Source organism: Gossypium hirsutum, chromosome D04 (assembly GCF_007990345.1).
Source record: "Gossypium hirsutum isolate 1008001.06 chromosome D04, Gossypium_hirsutum_v2.1, whole genome shotgun sequence".
Classification (NCBI taxonomy): Eukaryota; Viridiplantae; Streptophyta; class Magnoliopsida; order Malvales; family Malvaceae; genus Gossypium; species Gossypium hirsutum.
The window spans coordinates 58,042,945-58,065,733 of record NC_053440.1 but is presented as its reverse complement, the minus strand read 5'-3'; the positions used below and the strand labels follow the sequence as shown (position 1 = coordinate 58,065,733).

The window sequence follows — 22,789 nt, the reverse complement described above, 5'->3', positions numbered from 1 at the left end:
AACACGTGTAATCAAATGAGAATCATCCGATGATTTTGAACGGTCATGATTTTCTGGGCTTTGTTAAGGATTTCCCCAACAGAGTGAGAACGACTCACTGATTGTAGTTGATAAAAATTGTTTTTTTTTTTTTTTACATAGCAAAGCTGTGAGGGATATCCAGAAAGGTTTTGTCTTTGCTTGCAAAGCTCATATAAGTTAAAGCTCAAGAATCTCCAACCCCTTTATGTTGCTTTCAGCTTCCTCTATTTGCCTTGCCACCATTAAAAGGATCCTTCTTATGCAAAAAAACTGTTAAAACTTTATGGTTGGCCCCTCCATTTTCCTTTCAAACACCCATAAAAAATCGAATAGACTCGTAATATTCACATTCAAACAGATATTTATTACTGCACTGTGGTTTTTTTTCTTTTTGTTATTTTACGTGTCATAATTATTTAGATGACGATAAAAATATTAAGGAAACTCTTATATTAAGAATTAGATTGTATTTTGTTTTATTTACTCAAAAAATTAATAAATTAATCATTGTACATTAGATAAAGTAAAAATTTCATCCATTCTAACTATTTAAAACTGGTTCCTATATGTCAACATGAGACGCACATGACACATCATGTGTAACTTTATGATTTTTCTCTCTTAGCATGCCAATTTTAAAAAGTAAAAATAAATAAAATTTTAATAGAAATAACCAATTTACTCTTTAATCTAATGTAAAAAGACTAATTTACTCATTTTTATAGTAAAAGAATAAAATGCAATCTAGTTTCTAGTACAAGGGCTTCTATGATACTTTTACCTTTACTAATCACTTGTCGACTACCAACCTACCTACTCTTACAAACATGGGAAGAAAAAGAGAGTGGATACTGGATAAGAAGAAAAAGCCAAGTACATAGGACCATCTCATTTAAATACTCCCAAAATACATAAAATTCATTTAAAATAAATAAATTTACAGATACCCGAATTCAGCAATCACACATAAATCCTGAGGTGCAGTAAATACCAACTACCATTCAAGTACAAAACTATGAATAAATTCCAGCTAAGTTCAGATCATGAGAAAATTGTACTCCAAAAATTGAAATTCTGGAATCAGTAATTTCACTACAGAGAAAAATGGCCGAACCAAAGTCATTCTCCAAAAAAAGAAAAAATGTTTCAGACAACCTCAGCAACAACAAAAAGAAAAAAAAAATTGATCTGCAACTTCCCTGTTTCCCTTTACAGACATATATCATGGTTGTGTGCCTAAGTCAAAACATTTCCTACACCAACTAAAAAACATCAAGGCCCTTGTCCTTCGTTCTGTAGTATCGGTGGCTGTGTTGGCACCTGCTGCGACGGCTGAGCTTGCTCGTGAAATGGTGCGTTAATGTCCATTTCTGCAAGTCCTTCTAACTCTTGGATCGCGCCTGCGCCTGTTCCGTTGTTGATGCACTGAGGCTTTAGTACTTCAACTGCATGCTTCACTTTTGATTGCTGCAATCAGACATCATTCCGGGACAAAGCCACAAGTATACTTTAGGTGCCAAAATTAAATTACAGAATTTTAAAGGAGTCAAAGTACAATTTTATCTTTGCATATGCTTGTTATTTTAGAATTTTAAAAGGATTAAATTGAAAATTTTTCATCTTTAGCGAGGCCAAAATGATATGAGTGGCCAGGGCCCTTTGGCGCTGCCCCTACATCATTCATTCATTGATACATACATGCATAGATATATGTATAAATCCCAAATAGGCATAATCGTAACTTTCCGATAAGACTTACAAAGAATTCGAGTTTTCTCTTAAGATCTTCATATGTAGCTGCTGATGCTCCACCAGTTGTCTTGTTATCAACCAAAAATAGGTCATATTAGATTTAACACAAACAAATCCAACAGAGTAAAAAAGAAACGGATTGTATTTTGCTTGTACATTATGTTAAACAGCAAATTAGTTTTTCTGTAAAATTTTTCATCTATTTCTATAGTTAAAAATTGATCCATGTACGTCAACATGAATTACATATAGAATGGCACACGGAACTCATTAGATCATCTATCCCATTAGTTATATCAATTTTTAACAGAAAAAACCAATTTACTTTTTAATCTAAATTATAACAAATTATAAGAACAGTAAAAAGGTGATGTCTATTTCCACATCATGCATTGGGGAGTGGAAATCAGTTATAACTGATTTAATCAACTAAACCAACAAACCAAACCGAAACAATCGATATTGACTCACTTTGGATAGTTCAATTAAGCGATCAGTCGGTTCGGTTCATGATAGAAATGGCTAGTTAGATCAGTTAAATTTGAAAAGCTGATCAAGTCGAACCGAAAAGAAACTTGAATGGTCACCCCCTTACTCGTATAATCATATCATAGACAATAACATGTACCATTCTCTTACATGTATGTCTCCATATATTTTTGATATCTTTGAAGAAAGAATAAATGTATAGCCCAAACATTGCAATATTAATACGTAATACTAGGAAATGTACTGCATAAAAACCGGGTTTACCTTCTTGGGCCGGCCTACCGGTCTCCCAGTGGTTTTCTTGGCCATTGTATTGCTGCCAACTTTGGGCGGTCGACCTCTCCGCTTACCGGGGACCACCGTGCCGGTGGCTCGAGCCGTGCCCTTAGGCCTCCCTCTGCGCCTTGGTAAACTAGGAGCAACAGGAGCAGCAGGATCAGCGTCAGCATAGGGAACAGCCACGGGTTGACCCTGGATCGGCACAAACCCCTGTTGAGGTACCTGGTTCACGGCCCTAGGCGGCCGTCCACGGCCCCTTTTCACCGCATTAGCACCACCAGCCACCACTGACCTAACCGTCTTCGGTCTCCGAGACCCACTTTTAGGTGGCCGACCCCGGCCCCTCCTAGCATCAAGTTGACCAATGGGTGCATTTTTCCTAGGCCTACCGACGGATTTCTTAACTTCACCCGCAACCTGAACATCCAGCAGCTGAGACCCGGAATCAGTAGCCGAAACCGTCGGTTTAGCCTTAGGAGGACGCCCGCGACCACGTTTTGGAGCCAAAGAACCGTCGGGGACATTAGAAGTAGCAGAATCCGGCACCGGAACTTCAGATCCGGCAGAGGGAGCAAGCTTATAAGACTTCCTTACCATAACAAGTTGACCGCTGCTTTTCAAGAGCTTCAAATGTTGAGTCAACAACTCATCGTGACTCGGTGGGTACGGTTTGTGAGCTAACTCGATGTACTTAGAAATGGCCCTTTTGCTTGACCCATTCTTCTCTTTCAAAGCACCAATGGCCTCGATTATCATGTCTGGGTAAGGAGGGTGGTCGGAAACCGGAGGCACGGCGGCCGCCGCCGCCGGTGGTTCGACCACAGAAGGCGGAGCGGGGGCCCATGCGGGGACACTGGGCGGGGGAGGAGGGTCTGCGGGGATGGAAGCTGATGTTGAAGCATTCATTTCTTGGTTATGGGTTAAATTGTTTTTGGGAAAGTGATAATAATTATGGGAGGGAGAGAAACAATCTTTTTTTTAATTTTATTTTTCTGAATAATAATAAAAAGAAACGGTATTTTATTTTTTATTTTTTATTTTTAATCGAAAAATGAAGGAAACATTGTGCTATAAATAAGGAGAGGCATGTTCTACCAGGGTTATTATACGGAAATTATTTGTTCACTTTTTTTATTTTATAATGCATACCCCATATTATTTACACTTTTATTAATTTAATCCTTCTTTTTTAAAACTTCAATCTTTTATTCAAAACAATGTATTTGATTTTTTTATATTACAATTCACTTTTTAAAAGATTTTTATAATTTTTAAATTACTTGTAATGTCATTGTGAAGTACATGCGGACTATCGCGCAGGTTGCCATGTCAATATTTTTAAAAAATAATAATGATTTAATCAATATTTCTATTAAAAATAATTTAATCCTTTTTGAAAGATTAATAGTTAAAAAATATTACTATAAATATTACTATATGGTTTTATATATATAGTAAAATTTGTTTTAATTTTTAAATATTAATTAAAGACAGCATGTCAGTTTTTAATTCATTATTAAAATTTATTTTCATATATATAAAAGGCAAAGATTTATTTGGCAAAAAATCATGTAAACCCTTATAAGATCGACTTACTAAATAATTTTTTATTTTATTTTAGTAAGCACATAAGGGAAATTCCCTTATCATGTCAAGTTTTGATTAAATTGATGTTGCTGTTATATCCTAATTTGAAAAAATATATTATATTTAATATATAATTATTTAAAATATAATGCAATTTAATCATAATTAAAATTATTTTTTAATTATTTAAATTTTTATTATTTGTAATTAAAAATTACTGAAAAATGAGTGGAGATTGGGAATAAATAAAATAATAAGTATTTAATAAATTAACCGTGAGGTTTAATGTAATATTTTTTGAATAATTTCATTATAGGTTCTGGTTATATCTACTCTTAGAGATACGATGTCTAGAACTATCAATAGCTCCTCCCCAACCCTTAAATAGAAGGATAATGTACTTTAGCGTACTCGAACCTATGTGCTCCTGCACTAACAACAATGTTCATACAAATCGAACTAAGACTTAATCGACTTTAGTGTAGTATTTTTAAAATTATTAAAGTTTTATTTTTTGGGAAGTGATAATAATTATGGTGGGGAGAGAAATAATAATAAATAAAATATATTTTATTTAATCAAATAATTTACTAAAATTTTGTTTTATTTAATTGATTTAGTATTGTTAGTTTTGATATAACAAACTTATTTATAAAATCTCTTAATCAATTTTGTATAAATTATTTTTTTATCTTATTCAATTATATTTTCAAGTGTTACAAATTTAAAAATAAAGTTTCTAAATGACTTTTAACTTTTTACAAAAAAAATTCGAGAATTCCCAAATCATTTAAACTGTTTCTAAGCTACATTTTTTAAGGTTTTCAATATTGTCTCGAGATACAAGGATGTCTATATTGAGACAAACCAACATCGAAGCTAAAAAAGCTTCAAATGAACCTTGTCTCGAGACAAAAAGCATATTATCTCAAGATCAACCAACATTGAAGCTACAGTATGCTTATGGGGAGCCTTATCTCGAGAACTCTGGCTCCAATGGTCATATTTGTTCTTCTTGTCTCAAGACATATTGATGCCATGTGGCACTCTCTATTGGATTGAAATGCCACGTGGATTGAACCGATTAATAAAATATAACTTTATGTATTAAATTAGACAATAAAAAAGTTGAAGTACCAAAACGAAAAAAATGGTATACTTTAGGGGCAAATGATGCTTTAACCCTATATCAAATAAAAAAAAACTAAAATTGACAAAATACTTTGAGGATTGATTTAGAGAACGTTGAGATTGAACCATAGTTTAGGGATGTGTGGTGCAAATAATAAAACTATAATATATAATAAAAAAAACTAAAATTGACACAATACTTTGAGGACTAAATTAGAAGATGTTAAGTTTGAGTCATAGTTGAGGGGCGTATGATGCAATTAATAAAAATATCGGTTTAGTGCCCACTTTGGCCTCCAAACTATACTTGTTTTCCCACCTTAGTACCTAAACCTTTTTGTGTCTCACATTGGTACTTAAATTATCCTCTATTACTCGATTCACCCCATTTTTTATAATGACGTTAAGAAAAAACGATGGACACGTGACACCAATTAAAATGTTCCATGTAGGACATCTAGTCAATTTAAATTTAAATTTAAATTCAAAACTACAAAAAATATTTAAAGATTAAACATTTTAAAAAATACATTTAGTTTGACCATTCGTTGACCAACATTGACCACCGCTTATCAGTGTTAACCAATATTTTTCTTTAACTTTCAAGTATTTTCAAATTTTCATCATTTTTAAAATAATATATACTTTTCTGTATTTAAAAAAATAAAATTTTCTAAATTTATATATTTTGATTTTTTTAAATTTTAAATTAATATTTTTCAATTTCTATACGTTAAATTTTTTTTTTAAGTTAAACTTTTTCTATTTTTTACATTTTATTCGTTCTTTTGAATTTTTAGAATTTAGAATTTTTGGAAAATATATAAAGCTTATTACAACTTTTCTAGAATATATATTTTTGATCATTTTAAGTTTTTTTTAAATTTATAAAATTTATAAATTTTGATTTTTAAAAATTTTCAATTTTTAAATTAATCTTTTTCAATTTCTTGACATTAAGCTTTTTTTAAAGTTAAAATTTTTCTATTTTTTAAAATTTTATTCATTTTTTTTGATTTTTTAAAATAATAAATTTTTTTACAACATTTCTAGAATATTTTTGAAAATGTTACGTTTTTTTTTATTTCAAATTTTTTTATAAAAATTTCAATTTTTATATATTATTATGTATTTTTAAAATTTATACATTAAAAAAAAAGGCTAACATGGTGCATTCTAGAATTTTTGAAATTTCTAAAATCTTAATAAAACGCTAGAAGGAGGGCTTGAACCTCCGACCTTGTGGTTAACAGCCACACGCTCTAACCAACTGAGCTACTCCAGCCGCTTGACAACAAATTATAATGTTAGGATATTTTACTTATAGTATAGATCAAACCCAAAGATAATTAACTAAATCATATTTTATATCAATATCCGAATACAATAAAGGATTGTATGAAACAGAGATATTATCAATTTTCAATAATTTTATGCCACATCAGTAATTTTATCCTGAATTTAAGGATTTTAAATTTGGATTTAACTTTTTTCAAGATAAGAATGCTGATGTGATATAAAACTATTGGAAAATAGACACAGATAACGTGGCGTCCCTATTTCATAGAATGCTTTCCCATCCAAATACACGTAACACATATATTTTGTACATGCACCAAGCAAGTTCTTTTACAAAGCACTTAATTAATGAACTTCTTCATTGGCCAGAAAATAATAATATGAATGTTGTTCTTCATTGTCTTTTTGCAGACACAAATGGGAGTTTGTCCATTCTTGGAAATTATTAAGGCTACCTTCATTTTATTTATCAACAAATCATATGGATCCTGTTTGTTCGTTCCAAAAAGTGTACGGATGCATCTGAAAAACAGTACAAAACAATAATTAACTTCACCATTTCCGACCTGAAAATATGTAATGAAAACAGGTTCTAGGATGTCTCTACCGTGTCGGTTTTAGGACCGATCGTTACATGTGCTTTGGCTACAAGATCAGTGCTACCACCTACCGGCTTCACTTAAGTCATTATCGACTGATGGTGCACATGTGTCCTTGCAGGGTCCGATTCCAACCACATACGGCTTTACGGAATCGAAATAACAATCTGAAGTAATCTCGAAGAATGACTGCAACAACATTTTTCAAGTATAGGTAGTCACCTGTGTCAAGTACAAGTAACATAGCTGAATAGTAGTGCATGAACTTGGTTAGCGTCCTCTGTTCTCGTTGTTGTATCGGCAATTAGCAAAATTTTCGGCGAATTTGCGAGGTTTGAGAACTCAGAGTAAATGATTCAAATATGCATAAAATATGATCTTTTGAATATATGAAAAAAATAAGTACATCCGTATTTCATATTTTACATTTACTTAGTTGATCTTTATATTCCACAACTTAATCGATATGCTAAATTGACAAATTTTGATAAAAATATTTATAATTTTAATAATTAGACTAAAATTTTAAATAAACAAAATTTGAGGAGACTAAATTACAAATTTTATTAAAATATAAAGATTTAACATATTTTAAACCTTTTAAAAAAATATAATATAAGCCTCTGACGAAGATCGAACTCGTGACCTTTCACTTACGAAGCGAACGCACTACCACTATGCTACAAAGGCATCTGCCTGCACGTTTCTCTATTAATATAAAAATCCAAAATCAAATTCATTTTGGGCCTTTTAACTACATCATTCACAACGAAATATAACTCCTTTGCCACCTCATTTTTCTTTCTAGCCCCCTTGACACAAGGTGTTTGATTGTTTTCTTAAATAAAAATTTTCCAATAGTTTAATAATAATTTTATAACTTTTACAAATTAATTTAATGAGTTTATACGTAGTTTATTTGTTTTTTTCTTTCTATTAGTCTTTTATCCTTCTTTTGCCTTTCATTCTCACCTACGAAAACAGAGCAAGAAACAGAGTTTATCTTTTTTATTTGGGTGATTTTTCAATATCATTGGTTGCACGTGGAAACCCAGAAGGTAAGTTCTCTCTGACTCTTTATATGTGTGTGTGTGTGTGTGTAATATTATATTACAGTTTCCATCTTCATCTCTGTCTTTGCTCCTCAGCCTCCAGCATCTTCTGTCATAGTTTTCTCCTTTGTAAGTATTTTCCATTTCCCTTTTTTTACTTTTATTTGTCATAAGTAATAAAAAATTGTATACTTTTCCATGAAATTGATCTCTTTGAAACTTATCAAATTTGTTAAAGTTTTGATTTTTATTGATATTCAGTTTATGATGATCATACCCTTTTCTTGGATTGTCCTCTTGCTTCAATTTAACAATCTAATTTCTTTGAATCAATTAAAGGGCATTTAGCTATTGGCTATTTTTCAAGGGATAGATTCTTTTTAATGCATATGAGCTGCAAAAAGTTAATGGCTTTACTGTTCTTCATTAAGTGTTTAGGTACCAAATTGAGAAATGAGTATACTTCAGGGGCGAATTAAGAATCTATGAAAATTTAGATGAACTAAAGTCGGATTTGGCTGATTACATTGCTGAGCTATCAGAAGCAGCAGTAAAGGAAAGGGGAGCCTTTGCCATTGCATTATCTGGTGGTTCTCTCATTGGCTTAACAGGGTATCAAATTGCATTCTTTTTTATCAATTTTTTTTTATCTTTGATTTAATTTGTTGTTCTTCATTTTAAAGTGTTTCGTTGTTGAAGGGCACTTTGCTCCTACTAAAAAAAAAGGGTAAATCAGTTATTAGATCAAAAAGTAAATTAGACTTTTTGTTAAAATTTGGGATAAATCTCAAAATTATTCATGAATTATGGTTTAATGTGCAATTGTATACATGAACTTTGATTTTGTGCAATTTTGTACATAAAATTTTGATTTGATCAAATTCTCAAATTCTTGTAAATTATTAACACAATTATTGATATAACATCATTTTATGTTTATATGTTGCATACATGAATAATTATATTATCCCATATAAAAATAAATTGATGTTTTTATTTTTTTGAATGTGCATGATTAAATCAAAATTAAAGTTTCAAGTATACATTTGAACCACAATTAGAGTTTCACGTATATAATTGCACTAAATTAAAATTCGTATATACAATTGCACATTAAATCAAAATTCATGTATAATTTTGAGATTTATCCCTTAAAACTTTCATCAATTTCTACAGTTAAAAACTGGTCTATATATGTAGTATGTTTTTAATAGTAGAAATGAAATAAATTTTTAACAAAAAAAGATCATTTATGTACAGAGATTAATTTATCTGTTTTTTAAGTGAAGGGGTACAAAATGGTAGTTTGACCTTGTTGAAACTTGAAACAGGAAACTGTTAAAGCTCCTTATAAAAAGACTATAGGTTGGTCTAAATGGCACATATTTTGGGCTGATGAACGTGTTGTGGCTAAAAACAAATTATAAGCTTGCAAAAGACATTTCCATGGTTTGGATTCTTAGTATTTCAAAAATTTTCGTGTTCGTTTATGTTTTCCATAAGAAAATGAATCCGTATCTTACTTTACTAGGATGTGTAGTATAGATTAGTTCCTTCATTGCACTGATCTGGTCGCCCTTCGGATCTCGAAACAATAGCATTCATTATAAGCTAGTTTGGGATGGAATGGATTCGTTAGTTTAGGGATTTAGTACGATAATTAGTTAAATATTAGGATTGTCTATTGATCTGCACTTCGGATCTCGAAATATTAGCTTATGTTAGAAGGTCTTTAAGCTTTTTTTCGAGTTTGGGATGGACCGGTTTTAGCTGCTACTATTAGTTTACCCTATGATATTCTGGTATTCATTAATGGATTCGTTAGTTTTGGTGGTTCCTAGGTTTGTTCTTTGCTTTCATCTTAAGTTTTTCGTATCGGTTTTCACTTACGTAAATTCGATGAATGTTCGTTCGTTGTGAGTTATCTGAAGCATGAAATGAACTAACTAGCTCGATGATCATGCACTGCATCCATTTGGAGTTGCTAGTGATCGAAAATGACTTAACTTAGCATCGAACTGAGCTTGATTATTAGGTTAGGTTACCATTTGTTGTTTCTTTTCATCTAAGTTTCCGAAAAGTTATCTAAAACATGCCTGTTTTCCGTCTGCATTTGGTGTCATGGTGACACCATTTCGAAGTTCCGAATTTAACGATGCTTTCCTTGAGGGATAGGTTAATCAAAAATTATTTTTCAGTTTGTGAGCATATTATATGCTTTTATGGCTTATCCCTCGTATTTTCAGGTACCGATTGTTCCCAGCCATCTTCATTCCATCAACGATTCAGTTTCGGCAGAGGAAGCTGCCGACGAATACATGTTTGTTATACGCTAGCTAGTAAAAACACATCGGTCAGTGTTTCCGATATTAGTGATTGCCCCAAGTTGGATCTTATCCTTCTCGGGATAGGCCCTGACCATCACGTTGCCTCACTATGCTCTAACCATTCAGCACTCAACGAGACAGACAAATGGGTAACTTTCATCATCGATTCCCCCAAACCGCCACCCGAGAGAATAACATTCACTTTCCCAGTCATCAAGCCGAAGCTGTCCATTTAGCGATCGATAACATTGAACCGAACTGCCAGTCGCTGCCTGCACAGTTAGTCCAACCAACAATAGGGAAGCTGATATGGTTTTCGGACAAGCCAGCCACATCGAAACTTAAATGTGTATAATTGAATCAACATTAAAGTTTTATGTATACATTTGAACTATAATCGAAATTTCATATATATAATTATACGGTATCAAAGTTTATATATCAAATTTTAAATCGAATCAAAGTTCATTTATGATTTTGAGATTTATACTTAATTTTTTAATCATAATATATATATGGATAACTATTTGATACATTGCTATTGATATATTTCAACTTCATAAATGAATAAAATATATTGAATTTTTTAACATCGCATGCAAAATTAAAGATCTCCAGGGCAAAACTTAATCCAAAATCACTTTGAAATCTTATACCCGAAATTATGAATCTCAAATCTATAGATGTAAGCCTGCCAATGGAATGCTCACATTGATTAATCACATGAAATCAACACAATATGTCCCTTTCTTTTTTCATGCAGACAATGACCACCAAACACCCTGCTAATTTTTTTTTTTCAATTTGATCATAAAATATTATGGAGTACCCATTGTTTGGGTTCAATACTTACTTTATTATTGTTCTTTTAACGTATTATAACTGTGAAAAATGCTGACATTCAGACATTAACATACTTAATTTGAGGTCCTCAATTAAATACCTTGACAAACAGGTAAGTGCCATTAGACAATGGGACCATTTTTAATAGATTAAAAAATTGATGGACAGAGTTTGGGGACCTCTTTTTAATTTTATCAAATCAATCATAACACTTAATGTCATGATCAAAGATCATTTCACTTGAAAGCTACTAAAAACATTATCTTTTTCCATTGCCTTTCTCACTATTGGTTGACTCAAAGTCAACTATTAAACGTTAGCAAAAAGACATGCATTTTGAAAACGACATTAAGACAGGTGCAAAAAAGCAGATAATGATAATAATTATATAATCAAGTTCCAATGAACATTGTGTCACCTATGACATCATTTTTAATTAAAAGAAAAGCTTTGGTAAAAACAGCTCTTTGGTCCCTCTCGATTTTGATATTGAGTAAGTTGGTCTCTCTCAATAAAATCAGAGCAATTTAATCCCTATCAATTTTAAAAGTGAGTAAAATTAAGAGTTAAACCAATCAAAATATGTGCAATTGGCGGAAATGTTAGTGTTGTGATTAATTATCCTTAATTACTCACTTTTGAAATTGACAGGGATTAAATTGCTTCAACTTTTTTTAGAGGGGCCGAAAAGATTTTTTACCAAAGACTTTTGAAAGATTATCAAGTTTGAAGCATCAGCATGTAACCAACTAATCGAATATATATATACACAAATATGTATAGGAGGATTCAAATAATATACCATTAAAAGTCAAGTTGTAATTCTTGAATGAGATTCCTATGGGGGAATTGATGGTTTCATTTTCATTGTTGTTAGCTTTTAGAGATTTTTGTGATATTAACAGCTCAATGTCCAACAAAATCACTAACCAAAACATAAAAAAAAGGTAAATTGATGGGTAAATGAAGTGGCAATCCACTCATTCCTTCAAAGTGCTAAAAAGAAATCTGTGTTTACAAATATATAAAACATAAAATATTAAAAATAGTTTATTATTTTTGTTCACGACATGAGTATGAAGATACAATCTTTTAAATGCATTTAAAAAAAATTAAAATATAATCATATTTCTATTGAAAACATATATATATCGAACATTCACATACATATATCGAACATTCACACTCGAATCCGAAGTTTAATACTAAGCTACCTATAGTAAAAAACTCCAACACTTTTGGGATAATTCCAAGGACTAAAATAATATCAACAAGCACCAAAGGTGCAAAAAAAATATTATAAGAACCAAGTTATTTCTCCAATTAATATTAACCACTTAAAGTTTTATGCACAGTATAAAGTGCAAAGATTTTATAAATAAAAACATGTTAGTGCTACATGATTCCTTTCTAAACTTTTTTACAAGGGTATTGTTCCAACTTTAGACTCTTACTTTGTCCCCTCTCAAGTTGCCCCTTCAGTGCCACAAAAGTGATAGGGATCATTAAAACCCGAGAAGTACTTGTGTCCAACACCCGTATTTGACACATATCCGTACATTGGTACATATATGATCCTCCAAGGACATTCGAAATATACGAAAATCTTGGGAAAAACCCGAGTCCGAGTAACATGTCATGAACCTGTAAGAACAACAGAACATGCCTTGTCCTTCTCATACTGGTTTAAGTTGTAAGGAAATAACAAAGGTCCTCGTTTTCAGGCTTTACGTGCATTGAACTCCTTTGTTGTTCCACTCTTTGGAGATGTGTTGATAGTTGAAGTAAATCAACAGTGGTTCCATTTGGACTCGAAAGACCCAAGTCTCGAAAAGATCCTGCTTGGCTAACTCCCATGGGGTTCATCCCACATGAGTAAAAGCCATTGGCATTTTCCAAACAACTCCCATGGTGGTGGCTAGCTTGATTGATAAAGGGCTCGGTCAATTGAATTCCGGTCGCATGGCTCGATAAGTCTCGTGATTGAGAAGACAGAAGAGAGAGAGCACAATCCGAGCAAGAAAGACCAGATAACTCATTAGGAGCATGGAAGGCTTCAGTTGCCAACGAAAAACTTCCGGGGATGTGTTGTTTCTTCGACACCAATTTGCCATTTATGATCGATATTGCCGACTGAGGATCATAAACCGGTTTCTCTCTGAATTTAACCTGATCAGCATGTTCATATCTCTCTGCAGAAAACAACAAAGTCACTTTCAAATGCATTCTAGGTAACAAAAGGCATTTTCAGTATACAAGTCTGAAGAATCTCGGTACCCAAGAGGCCACATAGGTGACAATTTGTTCAAAGTTTGCTACATAGGTGACACTGCTACCAAATTGTCAATTGGATTACATGACCAAAGAGGTCGTGCTCATGTCCTAGTTTCCTACAGAGATGCAAAAAGTTGTTCATACCTCGATATGACTGCAAAAACTTATGTGATTTTCCGGGAAGGGTACCGAAATGAAGCTTCCTTCTACGCTCATTATGTCCTACTAGTCGTTTACGACAACTACGCTTACCATCATCGAATTCAGCCAATAAATGGAACCTAATAAACAAACATAAATCACATTCAATACCAGAGACAATGCCAAAACATAAACACCATGAAACAACATTAGTAAGCTTAAATCGAAGGTCCAGTCGAGTAAAGGTGGTTAATTCATTTGCCTACATTGAAACTATGAGTATCTCTATGAAACATATATACAAACACCTTTAATAGGATAAAAACAAATACAAGAAGATCAAAATTGAAGGGACAAACCTGCTACATTGTTGACAAAATCTCATTTCATTTCCATTAACAATAACTTTGGCTGTCTTAGAATGAATCTCACAAACTTTGTTCCTCTTGTAATAATCTTTTGATGAACTAAGATCCTTATTACAACCATAAACTTGACATTGAGGTGTTTGAGGACATGAACTTCTTGTTGTCGAAGCTTTCTTCGATATCAAAACCGGTTGAATCGAAGTTACAACGGAAGTTTCCTTACAACCCTTTGAATCTCCATAATCAATGATTGAAGATTCTTGACTGTTGGACTCCATTAATGAACTTGAATGTTGCTCAACATAACATGAACTAGTAGTAGTGGTAAATTCATCACTAAAAATCCCCAAATTGGTGTTACTAAAAAAGGGTTTCTTTTTCTTATAATCAAAGCTAAAATCCATGAATTGATTGAATTCCATACCCTCTGCCTCAAAATCAGTAAAAAATAGGTTTTTCCCTTCACAATCATAGCTCCAAGAATCCATCAGCTGATAAATAATGTAAATGCCTACATAAAAAAAAAGAGAAGGAATCATTAGGCTAAATCAATCAAAAAAATCAAAACTATCCATTGTTAGAGATTAACAGACAAAAAGAACTCATTTTTTGGGATGTTGCAAGATTCCCAATATTTCTCTCATTTTCCAACAGTTTCTAGGAAACCAAACAACAAAAAAAAAGAAAAAGATTCTTGGTAGGGCTTACCACGGAGAATAGGAGATAGCAATGTTAAATGAAGGCTAAAACAGAGATAGCTGTATAGATTGATGGAAAACAAAGATTATTACTATTATATATATGGTGAAGTCGAAGCTGATAGAGTGTGACTTTAGTGAGTCAAAACATGAGTTCCACAACAACTACGTATTCTGTCTGAAAAGTATGTATGTATGTATGTCCATCTATGTCTTTACTCTTTTGTAGCTTTCAAGGGCTATATATTTCTTTTTCTTTTTTGTTAAAATATGTCGTAGGTCCTTGTTCTTTCCCAAATTTAGAATTTAGTCTTTCTACTTTCCAGATTTCAAAATTCAAGTCCAATTGTAACAACAATGTTAGTTTTTTTCGTTAAATTTGTTGGTGTGACATTTTGAAATTAAAAAAATCTCACTTAGCAGCAGGGGTGAAATTAGAAAATCTTTCGGAGGGGTCGAATTTGAATTGTAAATTTTTCAAAAAGCTAAAAATAGACTTTCTTCGTTGTATTAATGTAAATTATTACAAATTTCAAGGGATTAAACTATAAACTTTGTGTTTTTTGAGAAGGCATAAACGGATTTTAAATTTTAGGAGTGGTCGAAATATAAATTTATTATTAAATTAATTTAAAACATTGCAACTATTAAAGGGACTAAAGAAGCAGTTTTTCATTTGAGGGGATAGGGCCTTGTCTGCCCCTCTAGCTTTGCCATCGCTTGGTCATTTAATTCAATTAATTCATGCAATTACTCTTACGAGTAACGGCGAGGTCAATGATAAAAAGGATTTAGTCTCAAAGACGAATGTAAAGACAGATAGTAGCCTTAACCCTTTAAAATAATAAACTAATACTATGGTAAAATTTGGCCCTAAAATGATTTTTTTGACTTTACATGTTCCTCAAAAATGGTAAAATTTTAGTTAAATCTCTTCAAAATTTATAAAATTATAAACTAATACTATGATAAAATTGTATTTTAACTCCTCCAAAAATTTATAATATAGTTCTAACCTCTTTTAAAATAAAAATTGGCTTTACCTGTTTACCAATTGATATTTAGTAAGGGTCTCTTTGGATAGGCAATGCGTTTATTTCCGATTAGGGTAAAAATAGCGGTGACGATGAAATTAATTACTACAGCAATAAAATTAAACACTATAACATAAAACAAAAAAAATTAAACGAATTGCACTGCACCGCACTGAAATCCACCGTCCATTCAAAGGGACATCAAAATTTTTAAAAATTCAATTGAAATGAAAGACCCACCCAAGTTGTTGCAGTTGAGAGAGCCAAAAGGCCCAATAAAAGACCCCACAAATGACCAAATATTTATGTTTTATGCTTAGACAGGGTACTAAATAACTAATCTAAGCTAATATTAGGACTGTCTGAAAGTCTACTTGTCGGAACATTGCTATGTCATTTGTAGTAATGCCATTGCCCTACATCTTGTTATTTCTAATCAACAATTGGAATTTTTCTCAATCTTTACTAAACATATTTCTCTTAATTTAAACCTAATTATAAAGTATTCAAATATTAATAATTTCTTTCATTATTATTTCGGCCTAACTCGATTCATCCGTTGGTTATATATAAATATAAGAATAAATATTAAAACTATACGTAATTTTTTTATTTAATATGTAATATAATAGGTGAAGTTTATTTTTATATAATTGCATGCATGGATTTTAATTTTTAAATATATAGAATTAAATTAAATTAAAGTTTTACTTACATAACTACTCGATTCGAAATTAAAATTCATATTCATACGTGAAATCAAGACATGTATATGCTTTAAAATCATGGGTTTAGGATCACTACTCACTTTAGAAATAATGCAATCCCGAGTTTGGCCTAACCATGTTTTACTATATTTAAATTTAGTTAATATATTTTTTTTAAGAATAAAATAAATCGAGTAGATCCAACAGACCATCCAACTCACAAACACCTTTGTTCCCTGTCCAATTCCTTTTTCTTCTCTTTTTGACTTTCTAAATCACTTCCCACTATTGTCCCCTTCCTTTCGAAACATGTGGGTAACATAAAGGACAATGCTAGGAAAGGACTTATTATTGCCCTTTAAGACTAACACCAATATTGAATCCAAAACTTAATTTCATATGCCACAAAATATTATTTAATAAAAAAGTACTAACGATTTTAATTATTAAATAAAAAATACAAACATTTAATTTTTAAATTTTAAGTACAAAAATTAAATATCAAATATCGTCAAAGTTTACGGCTTGACAAGATATTTTAATACAATAATTCAATGGTTTGGTTTATGAGTTATGTTTCAATATGCGACCAATTGACTATGAGGAACACACCGATTTTTATTTTTAAATATATGTTTCACGAGTTTGTAGTTGTTGTTTTTTTAATATTGTCATTTTTAAGGTTTAAAATTATTTTTACTGAGAATATAATGTATCTTATTATTATAGTTAACATTTTTTGATACATATAAAATTATTTTTAATACTATATATACTCAAATTTAGCTTTAAAGTCTAATTTGGTATCCAGACCAAACGGTATCATGTGGATCAATAAATATTTTACATACGTGATCTAGTAAAAAGAACATATGTATTTAATCAGAACAAAAAAAAATCAATGCCAAATTGAATATTGAAGGTAAGTACTCAAGTACCAAATTAAATATTAAAAGCAAATTTAAGTATCAAATAGTAAATGAATCCTTTTTAATATTATTAAAGTATCATTTAAATATCATGCTAAACTACACTCAATGTCACTAAACTATTAGTAAGTTTATGTTTTGGTCACGCAACTACAAAAAGCTACAAAATGGTCACTAAACTATTTGAAAGTTTTTATTTAAGTCACTAGGTTGTTAAGTTTTTATTTTTATTTTTTAAAGTTCAGACAGTGAGATCTAAGTGATAATTCGATAATCGGTATTGAAAAAAATATAATGTCGGTAATGACAATATATCGCAAAGAAAAAGAAAAAGAAAAATAAAAAAACACACAGATTTTACGTAGAAACCCTTTCGGGAAAAACCCACGGGCAGAGGAGAAGAAAATTCACTATGTCGAATTCGAATTAATTACAAGAGGAGTAGACTGTTCCATTTTATAGGCTTGTAAACCTTATTCTAATAGGAGTGAAACTCCTTATTCTAATAATATCAAATAGATGGAGTTTAATAAGGTTTAAAAACCTTATTCTAAAATAAAATAAAACAAGTATAATTCTATAGGGATTTTACTTTTATTTTATTTTACCACAATATTTAATTTAAATAAGGATTTGGGTCACTTAATTCTAACAATCTCCACCTTGACACGAATTCTTAATGAACAAGTTCTTCATCGCGAACTCTCAACGAACAAGTTTCTCTACCTCTTCCATAAAACCCCTTAAGGGTTTATTTTCAACAATGAACACCAACCAAGTCTAAGCAGTGCTTAAACTTAGTTATAAGAAGTGACTTAGTCATCATATTTGCAGGATTTTCATGAGTACTAATTTTGCTCACAACAATATCACCACGAGCAATAATATCACGAACAAAATGATACCGAACATCAATGTGTTTTGTTCTCTCATGAAACATTTGATCTTTTGTAAGGAAGATGGCACTCTGACTGTCACAAAATACTGTATTGATTTGAAGGTCTTCATTGAGTTCACTAAAGAGTCTCTTCAACCAAATAGCTTCCTTACAAGCCTTGGTAATCGCCATGTACTCAGCTTCAGTGGTAGATAAATCGACTGTAGTTTGCAAAGTGGCTTTCCAACTGATTGCACAACCTCCGATTGTAAAGACATAACCTGTGAGAGATCTTCTTCTATCGAGGTCTCTAGCAAAATCAGCATCAACATACCCAATGACTCCATCTCTAGTTCTTCCAAACTGTAAGCAAACATCGGTAGTACCTCGTAAGTATCTTAAAACCCACTGAACTGCTTTCCAAAGTTCTTTACCGGGATTCGCCATGTATCTGATAACTGCACTAACTGCATATGATAAATCTGGACGTTAACAAACCATGGCATACATGAGAGATCCTACTGTACTAGAGTATGGAACATGTGACATGTACTCAATCTCATCATCTGATTGTGGAGACAAAGCCGATAAAAGTCTAAAATGGGCTGCTAAATGAGTACTAACAGGCTTAGCATTCTGCATATTGAATCTATAAAGAACTTTCTCAATGTACCCCTTCTGATTTAGGTACAATTTACTTTCTTTTCTATCTCTAAGAATCTCCATACCAAGTATCTTCTTTGCTGGTCCCAAGTCTTTCATATCAAATTCTTCATTTAGTTAGGCTTTGACCTTTCTTATCTCCCATTTATATTTCGCTGCTATCAACATGTCATCAACATAAAGGAATAGATACACAAAAGAACCATCACTGCTTTTCTTAAAGTAAACACAACTATTAAAGCTACTTCTTTTAAAATCATGAGAAGTCATAAAGGAATCAAACCTCTTATACAATTGTCTTGGTGGTTGTTTCAAACCGTAAAGGGATTTTTTCAGCAAGCAAACATATTCCTCTTTATCTGAGACTGTAAAACCCTCTGGTTGTTGCATGTAAATATCCTCCTCAAGTTCTCCATGCAAAAATACAGTTTTAACATCTAACTGCTCAAGCTCTAAATCATGCATGGCCACAATACCAAGCAAAACTCGAATTGAACTATGCTTCACAACTGGAGAGAACACATCTGTGAAGTCCACTCCTGGAATTTGACTGTAACCCTTTGCAACAAGCCTTGCTTTATATCTGGGTTCTTCAAATCTTGGAGTCCCTTCTTTCTTCTTAAACACCCATTTACTACGAACAACCTTTTTACCTTTAGGAAGTTTCACAAGATCCCATGTTTTATTTTTGTGTAGTGATTCCATCTCCTCTTGCACAGCAAACATCCACTTTTCTGAGCCTTCACAACTAATCGCCTCAGAATAATTAGATGGCTATTGGTTTGCATATATATCTTCAGCCACATTTAAAGTATAATCAACTAGATCAGCCTCGACATACTTTTTTAGAGGTTTAATTTCTCTTCTAGTTCTATTTTTAGCAATCGAGTATTTTGGTGAAGAAGCAACTCTATTTTGAATATTTTTACTGGCTTTAGTAGTTGACTCTGTTGTAGATTCTAGATTAATCTGATGCTCCACTTGCTTTTGATTTTCTTTATTGGAATAGTCTTTAAGAGACAAGTTAGGTAGTATAGTAGTTTCATCAAAAACAACATCTCTGCTAATCACAACTTTTCTATTTTCAGGACACCATAACTTATACCCTTTTACACTAACTTTATAACCAAGAAAAACACATTTAATATATCTCGGTTCCAATTTTCCATTATCAACATTAGCATACGTAGGATTACCAGACCATACCTCTTGTGGAGTCTTTTTCTCAATGGCAATGGATGGAGATCGGTTGATCAAAAAACATGCAGTAGAGGCTGCTTCGGCCCAAGATGACTTTGATAATTTGGCATTTGACAACATGCATCGAACCTTTTCCATGATCGTTCTGTTCATTCGTTCTGCAACGCCGTTTTGCTGTGGAGTATGACGAACTATCAAGTGTCTCACGATCCCTTCTGACTTGCACAGTTTATTAAATTCATCAGAACAGAACTCTAAGCCATTGTTTGTGCGGAGGTATTTTATTTGCTTTCCCATCTGTTTTTCAATCATGATTTTCCAAGACTTAAATGCGGAAAACACATCGCTTTTCTGCTTCAGGAAAAACGCCCACACTTTTCTGGAAAAATCATCAATAAAAGTTAACATATAATTAGCGCCATCTCTCGAAGGCACTCTGGATGGCCCCCACAGATCAGAATGAATATACTGTAACGTTCCCTTGGTGTTATGGATTCCTCTGGTGAATCGAACTCTCTTTTGCTTCCCAAAAAGGCAGTGCTCACAGAACTTCAGTTTGCAAATTCCTTGCCCATCAAGAAGTCCTCTTTTGCTCAATTCTGCCATACCATTCTCACTCATATGCCCTAAGCGCATATGCCAAAGTTTAGTAATATCATCATCTGACAAGGAAGAGGATAAGACAACTGCATTACCAGTAACAGTAGAACCCTGCAAAACATATAACTTGGTAGTCTTTCTCTGTCCTTTTATCACAATGAGGAAACCTTTGGAAATCTTCAAAATCCTACTTTCAGCTGTGTATTTATACCCTTTTGAATCAAGAGTACTCAACAAAATTAAATTTCTCTTTAATTCTGGAACATGTCGTACGTCACTAAGTGTTCTAACGACTCCATCAAACATCGTAACTCTAATTGTTCCAACACCTTCAATCCTACATGAAGCATTATTTCCAATCAAAACAATACATTCAGACTCCGTTTCGTTAGTTGTAAACTAATCCCGATTGGGACTCATGTGGAAGGTGCAACCCGAATCAAGGATCCACTTCTCGCTCGCTTTAGAATTATTGACAGAAGCGACTAGAAGTTCATCATCGCTGTAGTCTTCTACAACATCAGCTTTACTGGAATTTTCTAGTTGTTTTTCATTTTGATTCACAGCCTCCTTTTTATCTTATTCTGTAGCTTATAGCATTCAGATTTAATGTGCCCTTTCTTCTTGCAGAAGTTACAAGTTTTACCTCTGTTTAAAAACTTCGATCTACCCTTAGATTTACTGCGAGAATTCCGTTCATATGTCCTTCCACGATTATCATCAACATTTCGATCTTGTCTTCCACGAACAATAAGACCCTCTCCCTGAGAGTCGGTTTTAACCACAAGATACTTCATCTTATCATACGAAATTAAAAAATCATAAACCTCATCAACTGTGAAAGACTCGCGACTATATACTTGCGACTATATAAAATCGTATCTCTAAAGGTTTGAATAAGACGGGGGCAATGAACAAAGTAGAATCAACCCTAGATCTTCCTTATCATACTGAACCTCTATGACCTCCAAGTTTGAGAGAATTTCTTTAAACACTGTTAAGTGTTCGTACACAGATTCACCTTCCTCCAAACAATAAGCATAAATACGCTGCTTCATATGCAGCTTGCTAGTTAGATTTTTCGACATACATATTTGTTCCAACCTCTTTCATAATCTAGCGGCGGTCTTCTCCTTCATCACATCCTGCAAAATTTTGTTAGACAAATGCAGATGTAACTGTGTTAACGCCTTTCGATCCTTTCGCTTCTTCTCTTCCTCCGTCAATGTTGAATGCATCTTATCTACCCCTAGCAGGGCTTCTTCAAAGTCCATCTGTGCAAGAATTGCCTGCATCTTTATCTGCCACAATGCAAATCTGGTGTTGCGATCCAACGGCGGAATTTCGTACTTCAAAGACGTCATTACCGTGATTTGAGATGAACAACTCGGAAGCTCGGATACCAATTTGAAAAAAATATAATGCCGGTAATGACAATATATCGCAAAGAAAAAGAAATAGAAAAATAAAGAACACATAGATTTTATGTGAAAACCCTTTCGGGAAAAAACCACGGGCAAAGGAGAAGAAAATTCACTGTGTTGAATTCGAATTAATTACAAGAGGAATAGACTATGCCTATTTATAGGCTTGTAAACCTTATGCTAATAGGAGTGAAACTCCTTATTCTAATAATATCAAATAGATGGAGTTTAATAAGGTTTAAAAAACCTTATTCTAAAATAAAATAAAAAAAGTATAATTCTATAGGGATTTTACTTTTATTTTATTTTACCACAGTATTTAATTTAAATAAGGATTTGGGTCACTTAATTCTAACAGGTATAGTGGATAAATAGCCATCGACGTGTCGTAAAACATATCTTAGATCCAAGTTAATCTAACGGTCGGTGCCAAAGATCAGAGAAGAAAGCCGTTTAGATTTTGATTCATAAATTTACAATGCTCAAAGTTGTTTC

General features: G+C 32.3%; 3 protein-coding genes and 2 non-coding genes across 5 annotated transcripts; 1 reads left to right on the top strand and 4 right to left on the bottom strand.

The window, feature by feature from the left end:
- Positions 1–1,087: 1,087 nt before the first annotated feature.
- On the bottom strand, positions 1,088–3,582 carry LOC107898734 (histone H1). The gene is made up of 3 exons (XM_041091128.1): positions 2,527–3,582; positions 1,781–1,840; positions 1,088–1,488 (listed from the first exon to the last, which is right to left on the bottom strand). Exons 1-3 carry the CDS (start codon positions 3,445–3,447, stop codon positions 1,294–1,296), a joined length of 1,176 nt encoding a protein of 391 aa, XP_040947062.1. The 5' UTR covers positions 3,448–3,582; the 3' UTR covers positions 1,088–1,293.
- A 2,888-nt stretch (positions 3,583–6,470) lies between these two features.
- TRNAN-GUU (transfer RNA asparagine (anticodon GUU)) lies at positions 6,471–6,544 on the bottom strand. The gene has a single exon. It is a non-coding gene; the product is annotated as a tRNA-Asn (tRNA).
- Positions 6,545–7,775: 1,231 nt separating this feature from the next.
- Positions 7,776–7,847, bottom strand: TRNAT-CGU (transfer RNA threonine (anticodon CGU)). Its single transcript has one exon. It is a non-coding gene; the product is annotated as a tRNA-Thr (tRNA).
- Positions 7,848–9,528: 1,681 nt separating this feature from the next.
- LOC107898049 (probable 6-phosphogluconolactonase 1) lies at positions 9,529–10,977 on the top strand (the record flags this gene model as incomplete). The annotated part of the gene is made up of 2 exons (XM_041091470.1): positions 9,529–9,631; positions 10,456–10,977. Coding segments are annotated over 2 exons (420 nt in total), but the record flags the coding sequence as incomplete, so codon positions are not given.
- Positions 10,978–12,643: 1,666 nt separating this feature from the next.
- On the bottom strand, positions 12,644–15,053 carry LOC107898735 (squamosa promoter-binding-like protein 6). Its single transcript, XM_016824254.2, has 4 exons — positions 14,871–15,053; positions 14,154–14,673; positions 13,798–13,934; positions 12,644–13,571 (listed from the first exon to the last, which is right to left on the bottom strand). Exons 2-4 carry the CDS (start codon positions 14,648–14,650, stop codon positions 13,066–13,068), a joined length of 1,140 nt encoding a protein of 379 aa, XP_016679743.2. The 5' UTR covers positions 14,651–14,673; positions 14,871–15,053; the 3' UTR covers positions 12,644–13,065.
- Positions 15,054–22,789: the final 7,736 nt, after the last annotated feature.

Coding starts and splice junctions, on each gene's coding strand:
- LOC107898734 (XM_041091128.1), bottom strand. CDS start 3,447: ATGAATGCTTCAACATCAGCTTCCATCCCCGCAGACCCTCCTCCCCCG. Junction 1,841..2,526: donor CGGTAGGCCGGCCCAAGAAG/GTAAACCCGGTT, acceptor GTTGATAACAAG/ACAACTGGTGGAGCATCAGC. Junction 1,489..1,780: donor AGAGAAAACTCGAATTCTTT/GTAAGTCTTATC, acceptor GTCTGATTGCAG/CAATCAAAAGTGAAGCATGC.
- LOC107898735 (XM_016824254.2), bottom strand. CDS start 14,650: ATGGATTCTTGGAGCTATGATTGTGAAGGGAAAAACCTATTTTTTACT. Junction 13,935..14,153: donor TTTTGTCAACAATGTAGCAG/GTTTGTCCCTTC, acceptor TTTGTTTATTAG/GTTCCATTTATTGGCTGAAT. Junction 13,572..13,797: donor GTTTTTGCAGTCATATCGAG/GTATGAACAACT, acceptor TGTTTTCTGCAG/AGAGATATGAACATGCTGAT.